The following is an 8,754-nucleotide window of genomic DNA, read 5'->3' as shown; positions in this document are numbered from 1 at the left end:
TAATAAATTTCTTTTTTTTTTTTTAAATCATTGCAAAATTCAAGCAACGAGGGCCACTTAGAACAAGACACACCAGATGCAACTATAAACCTAGAGTGATGAGTGAAATTTTCTTATGGACATGAAAAAAAAAAAAAAGCAATGAGCCAGGCTTATATTTGGCACCCTCTGATGCAATGCTTCGAATGTGCTTTTTCACACTAAGTACTAAGCATTTCTCTATGGGAACAAAGCAGGTTAAATCCTAGGGACATCCAAGCCAAAATATGTGTGACTGAGTGCTATTAATATGGGGAACCTGTCTGCGCTGGAGGGTGCTAGGAATTATGAATCAAAAAGGACTAAAATCACAGGAGGATGAGGGAAAGTGGAGACACACACAGGAGACCCAACTCAAGGACACAGACCTCAGCGTGCTCGGAAAGTAGCAAGTAGTTTTATTTATAAAATATATCCATATAAAGTCCAGCCATACATCAAGTCATCCAGTCAAACTTTTTTTACTGAGGCCAAAGGTACAGGGGTTGTGAAAATAGAAAAAATGAGTGAGGTGGGGAACACAAAATACACATCGAGTACTCGCACCAGCAGACAAATCATATGCAGCCTCCTCTCCTGTCGTGCTGAAGTACAGAGGGGACCCTGCCGCCATGGTCTTATTTTGAGAGCAGCTGTCTTCTCTGTTGCTCTAATAGAGCTTCCAGGTGGTCAGCCCGCTTCAGTGCTGCCTAGAACATTTCAAAAGAAGAAAAAGAAAACCAGAATCATGTTATATGTAAAGAACATGTAGAGTGTAAGTCTGCATCAAGGTTCAAACTTTTCAAGCAGATGATGGAGTCTCTCTGCACAGTGCTAATGGTGACCTGCTGCCTTTAGCCCAGTCATCAGATAACATAAAAGCACAGCAATTTTGTGCATAGCCAGGGCCGCTGCACCACCACACCGGGCTGCCACCCCCTTACCTTCCTCGGCCTGTTGTCTCCTGCTCCTGTGTGCTGGGACCCAATCACCCAGGTCCTGATACACAGGAGCAGGAGAGAGACACGGAAGCAGGCAGAAAGAAGCTTCTGCTACCTCAAAACCTTGCCGGCGCCTTCCCCCTTTGGAGGCCGGACACGGTGAATCTTGCCCTCTCCTCTAGGTGGCCCTGCGCATAGCTGGGAACAGGCCTAACTTGCTTTCCAGTAGCCACTGGGCCATGCTGCCCAGTGTCACTGTATGGATATGTTCTGTGTAGATAATGATGAAGAAAAAACTAAATAGATACTTTTGTTCTGTTTTCACTGAAGAAAATCCTGGAGAAGGACCGCGAGGGACTGGCAAAAGTACACCTGAGAATGGAATGGATAGAGCACCGTTCATGGAAGAGAGTGTGTATCAACAACTTGGAAAGCTAAAGGTGGACAAAGCCATGGGACCGGACGGGATCCACACCAGAATACTGAGGGAGCTCAGAGAGGTTCTGGCGGGTCCTCTTAAAGATTTGTTTAATAAATCCTTGGAGACGAGAGAGGTTCCAAGGGATTGGAAAACGGCGGAGGTGGTCCCTCTTCACAAAAGTGGTGATAGGGAATAAGCTGGAAACTACAGGCCGGTAAGCCTCACTTTGGTTATTGGAAAAGTAATGGAAGCCATGCTGAAGGAAAGGATAGTGAATTTCCTGGAAGCCAATAAGTTGCAAGATCCGAGACAACATGGTTTTACCAGAGGGAAATCATGCCAGACGAATCTCATTGAATTCTTTGATTGGGTAACTGGAGAATTGAATCATCGATGTGCTATAGACGTAATCTACTTAGATTTTAGCAAAGCTTTTGACACGGTTCCCCACAGGAGGCTCTTAAATAAACTCGATGGGCTGGAGATAGGTCCCGAAGTGGTGAACTGGATTAGGAACTGGTTGACGGACAGACAACAGAGGGTGGTGGTAAATGGAGTTCGCTCGGAGGAGGGAAAGGTGAGTAGTGGCGTGCCTCAGGGATCGGTGCTGGGGCCGATTCTGTTCAATATATTTGTGAATGACATTGCAGAAGGGTTAGAAGGTAAAGTTTGCCTATTTGCGGATGATACTAAGATTTGCAACAGAGTGGACACCCGGGAGGGAGTGGAAAGCATGAAAAGGGATCTGAGGAAGCTAGAAGAATGGTCTAAGGTTTGGCAATTAAAATTCAATGTGAAAAAATGCAAAGTGATGCATTTAGGGAGTAAAAACCCATGAGAGACTTATGTGTTAGGCGGTGAGAGTCTGATAGGTACTGAGGGGGAGAGGGATCTTGGGGTGATAGTATCTGAGGATCTGAAGGCGACGAAACAGTGTGACAAGGCGGTGGCCGTAGCGAGAAGGTTGCTAGGCTGTATAGAGAGAGGTGTGATCAGCAGAAGAAAGTAAGTGTTGATGCCCCTGTACAAGTCGTTGGTGAGGCCCCACCTGGAGTATTGTGTTCAGTTTTGGAGGCCGTACCTTGCGAAGGATGTTAAAAAAAATGGAAGCGATGCAGAGAAAAGCTACGACAATGGTATGGGATTTGCGTTCCAAGACGTATGAGCAGAGACTTGCTGACCTAAACATGTATACCCTGGAGAAAAGGAGGAACAGGGGTGATATGATACAGACGTTCAAATACTTGAAAGGTATTAATCCGCAAACAAATCTTTTCCGGAGATGGGAAGGCGGTAGAACGAGAGGACATGAAATGAGATTGAAGGGGGGCAGACTCAAAAAAGATGTCAGAAAGTATTTTTTCACGGAGAGGGTGGTGGATGCTTGGAATGCCCTCCCGAGGGAGGTGGTGGAGATGAAAACGGTAACGGAATTCAAACATGCGTGGGATATGCATAAAGGAATCCTGTGCAGTAGGAATGGATCCTCAGAAGCTTAGCCGAAATTGGGTGGCGGAGCAGGTGGGGGAAGAGGGGTTGGTGGTTGGCAGGCGAGGATAGTGGAGGGCAGACTTATACGGTCTGTGCCAGAGCCAGTGATGGGAGGCGGGACTGGTGGTTGGGAGGCGGGGAATAGTGCTGGGCAGACTTATACGGTCTGTGCCAGAGCCGGTGGTGGGAGGCGGGGTTGGTGGTTGGGAGGAGGGGATAGTGCTGGGCAGATTTATACGGTCTGTGCCAGAGCCGGTGGTGGGAGGCGGGGTTGGTGGTTGGGAGGAGGGGATAGTGCTGGGCAGATTTATACGGTCTGTGCCAGAACCGGTGGTGGGAGGCGGGGCTGGTGGTTGGGAGGCGGGGATAGTACTGGGCAGACTTATACGGTCTGTGCCAGAGCCGGTGGTGGGAGGCGGGACTGGTGGTTGGGAGGCGGGGAATAGTGCTGGGCAGACTTATACGGTCTGTGCCAGAACCGGTGGTGGGAGGCGGGGCTGGTGGTTGGGAGGCGGGGATAGTGCTGGGCAGACTTATACGGTCTGTGCCCTGAAAAAGACAGGTACAAATCAAGGTAAGGTATACACATATGAGTTTATCTTATTGGGCAGACTGGATGGACCATGCAGGTCTTTTTCTGCCGTCATCTACTATGTTACTATGTTACTATTCATGTCCTGTTTACATATAAACCACATTTTCCAAGCATCAAGGATGCTGTGAAAGCGTTCGCGGTCTGAAGAAGATGTAAGTGCACCGGTTCCTGCCCAATACTGCCAATGAATGTAATTCAGCTCCTGGAAAAAAAAACACATTAGTAGTTTTGAATTCTACTGCCAAGGTGCAGGAAATAGCTGTCCAAAATGGATTTATACGGTCGACTGAGCAGAACTTACAGGACTGTCACACATTGTGTAAAAAGGAAACCCTTTTGTTGTCAAAGAGCTGACAAGCACAAATACAGCTAGATTAACCCTGTTACTTCACGTAAAGCAGCCCCTCCCAACATTACTAACAGAGCTTCCACTACCTAATTTGGGGGTTCAGCTAAAGTGGAGAGCGGCCACTCAAAACTCAAAGTCCTGGATTTCAAGTGTGCTGACTTTAGTAAAATGGGGGAATACCTGAGGAAGGAGATGATGGGCTGAGAGGACATACGAGAAGTGGAAAGACAGTGGTCCAGGCTGAAAGAAGTAATAAATAGGGCCACAGACCTTTATGTAAGGAGAGTAAATAAAAGCAAGAGGAAAAGGAAACCGATATGGTTCACCAAGCAAGTGGCTGAGAAAATAAAGGCTAAAGAGTTGGCGTTCCAGAAATATAGAAAATCTCAAGAGGAGGAACACGGGGAGGAATACCGGATGAAATGAAAGAAGCCAAGAGAGAGGTACGTCTGGCGAAGGCGCAAGCGGAAGAACAAATGGCTAGAAATGTAAGGAGGGGTGACAAAAATTTCTTCAGGTATATTAGTGAAAGGAGAATGACTAGAAAGGGAATTGTGAGACTAAAAGATACTGCGAACCGCTATGTGGATAATGATGAAGAAAAAGCCAATTTACTAAATAGCTACTTTTGTTCGGTTTTCACTGAAGAAAATCCTGGAGAAGGACCGCGAGGGACTGGCAAAAGTACACCTGAGAATGGAATGGATATAGCACCGTTCACGGCAGAGAGTGTGTATCAACAACTTGGAAAGCTAAAGGTGGACAAAGCCATGGGACCGGACGGGATCCACTCCAGGATATTGAGGGAGCTCAGAGAGGTTTTGGCGGGTCCTCTTAAAGATTTAATATATCCTTGCAGACGGGAAAGGTTCCGAGGGATTGGACAACGGCGGACGTGGTCCCTCTTCACAAAAGTGGTGATAGGGAAGAAGCTGGAAACTACAGGCCGGTAAGCCTCACTTTGGTTATTGGAAAAGTAATGGAAGCCATGCTGAAGGAAAGGATAGTGAATTTCCTGGAAGCCAATAAGTTGCAAGATCCGAGACAACATGGTTTCACCAAAGGGAAATCGTGCCAAACGAATCTCATTGAGTTCTTTGATTGGGTGACAGGAGAATTGAATCAGGGACGAGCTATGGACGTAATCTACTTAGATTTCAGCAAAGCTTTTGACACGGTTCCCCACAGGAGGCTCTTAAATAAACTGGAGGGGCTGAAGATAGGACCTGAAGTGGTGAACTGGATTAGGAACTGGTTGTCGGACAGACGCCAGAGGGTGGTGGTGAATGGAATTCGCTCGGAGGAGGGAAAGGTGAGTAGTGGAGTGCCTCAGGGATCGGTGCTGGGACCGATTCTGTTCAATATATTTGTGAGTGACATTGCCGAAGGGTTAGAAGGTAAAGTTTGCCTATTTGCGGATGATACTAAGATTTGCAACAGAGTGGACACCCGGGAGGGAGTGGAAAGCATGAAAAAGGATCTGAGGAAGCTAGAAGAATGGTCTAAGGTTTGGCAATTAAAATTCAATGCAAAGAAATGCAAAGTGATGCACTTAGGGAATAGAAATCCACGGGAGACGTATGTGTTAGGCGGGGAGAGTCTGATAGGTACGGACGGAGAGAGGGATCTTGGGGTGATAGTATCTGAGGATTTGAAGGCGATGAAACAGTGTGACAAGGCGGTGGCCGTAGCGAGAAGGTTGCTAGGCTGTATAGAGAGAGGTGTGACCAGCAGAAGAAAGGGGGTGTTGATGCCCCTGTATAAGTCGTTGGTGAGGCCCCACCTGGAGTATTGTGTTCAGTTTTGGAGGCCGTATCTTGTTAAGGATGTAAAAAGAATTGAAGCGGTGCAAAGAAAAGCTACGAGAATGGTATGGGATTTGCGTTACAAGACGTATGAGGAGAGACTTGCTGAACTAAACATGTATACTCTGGAGGAAAGGAGAAACAGGGGTGATATGATACAGACGTTCAAATATTTGAAAGGTATTAATCCGCAAACAAACCTTTTCCGGAGATGGGAAGGTGGTAGAACGAGAGGACATGAAATGAGATTGAAGGGGGGCAGACTCAAGAAAAATGTCAGGAAGTATTTTTTCACGGAGAGAGTAGTGGATGCTTGGAATGCCCTCCCGCGGGAGGTGGTGGAAATGAAAACGGTAACGGAATTCAAACATGCGTGGGATAAGCATAAAGGAATCCTGTGCTGAAGGAATGGATCCTCAGGAGCTTAGTCAAGATTGGGAGGCGGGGCTGGTGGTTGGGAGGCGGGGATAGGGCTGGGCAGACTTATACGGTCTGTGCCAGAGCCGGTGGTGGGCAGCGGGACTGGTGGTTGGGAGGTGGGGATAGTGCTGGACAGACTTGTACGGTCTGTGCCAGAGCCGGTGGTTGGGAGGCAGGGCTGGTGGTTGGGAGGCGGGGATAGGGCTGGGCAGACTTATACGGTCTGTGCCAGAGCCGGTGGTGGGAAGCGGGACTGGTGGTTGGGAGGCGGGAATAGTGCTGGACAGACTTGTACGGTCTGTGCCAGAGCCGGTGGTTGGGAGGTGGGGATAGTGCTGGGCAGAACTATACGGTCTGTGCCCTGAAGAGCACAGGTACAAATCAAAGTAGGGTATACACAAAAAGCAGCAAATATGAATTATCTTGTTGGGCAGACTGGATGGACCGTGCAGGTCTTTTTCTGCCGTCATCTACTATGTTACTATGTTGTGAGTATAAAAACACGTTTATTGGTGTTTTTGTGCTGGGAACCTTTTTTCTTTAGTATCTAATATAAGACTTGAAAACAGGGGTTACAGGCAGAACAAAATGACAACTGTTTATTCCAAAGAAAATCTGCAAAAAGATGAACAAAAACAGGCGGTTCCCACCCTTTTTCAGGCTGTGGCACATTCAGCACTTGGGTTCACTTAGCCACAATACTATCACCAACTTCCCTGCCATATATTCTGCGTCAGGAAAAGGCCTTAGGTTATATTACCTCTCTGGCATAATCACCGTTCCCTTCTCTCACCTCAATCTACCATCCCCCCCCCCCCCCCCCCCCCCCCCCACCAACAACCAACAAATCACCTGAGCCCAACATCTGTGGGATGGATTATCATTTATATGCTGTTATTTTCACACCTTTTCTCTGAAAGAAATCCATTTAATAGAATTTCAGATTGTTGGCTGACATCTAATAATCTGGCGCTGAATGTTGTCAAGAAAGAAGCATTGGTGGTTTACTCGAACCTTGGCGATATATCACAGGGAATAAAATCAGTTTCAGTTTGGAAAGTACAATACCTGGGGGTAACTTTAGACCCTGCCCGAGCAACAAAACCCCAGATTAGGAATGCTATTAAATAATAATAAGTACATAAGTAATGCCACACTGGGAAAAGACCAAAAGTCCATCGAGCCCAGCATCCTGTCCCCGACAGCAGCCAATCCAGGCCAAGAACATATCATGTTAAGAGTTTTACTGAACGTAGGACTGCTTCCAGCTTGTGAAGCCACTGCAGTTAATTCAGAATCTTTTCATTGGTTATCTCATGAGTGGAGGAGTGGCCTAGTGGTTAGGGTGGTGGACTTTGGTCCTGAGGAACTGAGTTTGATTCCCACTTCAGGCACAGGCAGCTCCTTGTGACTCTGGGCAAGTCACTTAACCCTCCATTGCCCCATGTAAGCCGCATTGAGCCTGCCATGAGTGGGAAAGCGCAGGGAACAAATGTAACAAAAATAAAATAGATACTATTGGAGATTCTACATGGAATGTTGTTACTATTTGAGATTCTGTTGTTACTATTTGAGACTCTACATGGAATGTTGCTACTATTTGAGATTCTGTTGTTACTATTTGAGACTCTACATGGAATGTTGCTACTATTTGAGATTCTGCGTGGAATGTTGCAACTATTTGAGATTCTACATGGAATGTTCCTACTATTGAGATTCTGTTGCTACTATTTGAGATTCTGTTGCTATTATTTGAGATTCTGTTGCTACTATTTGAGATTCTACGTGGGAAGTTGCTACTATTTGAGATTCGGTTGCTACTATTTGAGATTCTACATGGAATATTGCTACTATTTGAGATTCTGTTGCTACTATTTGAGATTCTACATGGAATGTTGTTAGTGGAGGAGTAGCCTAGTGGTTAGTACAGTGGAACATGGAATGTTGCTACTATTTGAGATTCTACACGGAACGTTGCTAGTGGAGGAGTAGTTTGTGGTTAGTGCAGCAGATTTGATCCTGGGGAACTGAGTTAAATTCCCACTGCAGCCCCTTATGACACTGGACAAGTCATTTAACCCTCCATTGCCCCAGGTACAGAAACTTAGATTGTGAGCCCACTAGGGACAGAGAAAGTACCTGCATATGATATGTACAATGCTGTGTACAGCTAGTAGCAGTACAGAAATGATTAGTAGTAATGGCATGGAATATCTGGGCATACTCGGTGGCCTGCTGGAATTTGCCTGGGTACCACTGAAATTCAAGGGAGGAACCCGGATGGCCTTTTTGCTTTCCTGTGTGAATTTCGGTGGCTGCACCATGACTCTGCACCTGACCGATCCGGACAAGATAGTCAGTAGCTCTCTCTGGTTATTTGCTGCTGATTATACTGTGAACTCTGAACTGAGCAGCGCTGGTTAAATGAGTCGGAGCTTCTCCTCCAATAACTAGTGCTGAAAAATCAACCCCTTTGATTTTATTGGAAGTTTTAAACCAATTATACACCACACATAAACCTTATAAAAAAAAACTTTTGTTGCGCCAAACAATTGCATTGAGGTGGTGCAGGATACACCAGTAAGTCGCTCTTAAAACGCTGCCTCTGCAATGCATCTTCCTATCCTTTTTAACTGTCCACTGTATAAAATAAAAGGGCTCCAGATAGCTTTATGTTGACTAATATTTTGCTGTTGTAACATACATACTTCTTC

At 46.3% G+C, this 8,754-nt stretch overlaps 1 protein-coding gene across 5 annotated transcripts in view; it reads right to left on the bottom strand.

Moving 5' to 3' along the window:
• Positions 1–414: 414 nt before the first annotated feature.
• CEP131 (centrosomal protein 131) overlaps positions 415–8,754 on the bottom strand; it is a 103,149-nt gene continuing 94,809 nt past the window's right edge. For all 5 annotated transcript variants that reach the window (XM_030208584.1, XM_030208583.1, XM_030208581.1 and 2 more), the window contains one exon: positions 415–728. In XM_030208584.1, the coding sequence (XP_030064444.1) occupies positions 657–728 (72 nt within the window). In that variant the 3' untranslated portion in view covers positions 415–656. The remainder of the gene's footprint in view (positions 729–8,754) is intronic.

Source organism: Microcaecilia unicolor, chromosome 6, assembly GCF_901765095.1.
Source record: "Microcaecilia unicolor chromosome 6, aMicUni1.1, whole genome shotgun sequence".
Taxonomy (NCBI): Eukaryota; Metazoa; Chordata; class Amphibia; order Gymnophiona; family Siphonopidae; genus Microcaecilia; species Microcaecilia unicolor.
This window is presented reverse-complemented; position numbering and strand designations above follow the sequence as displayed.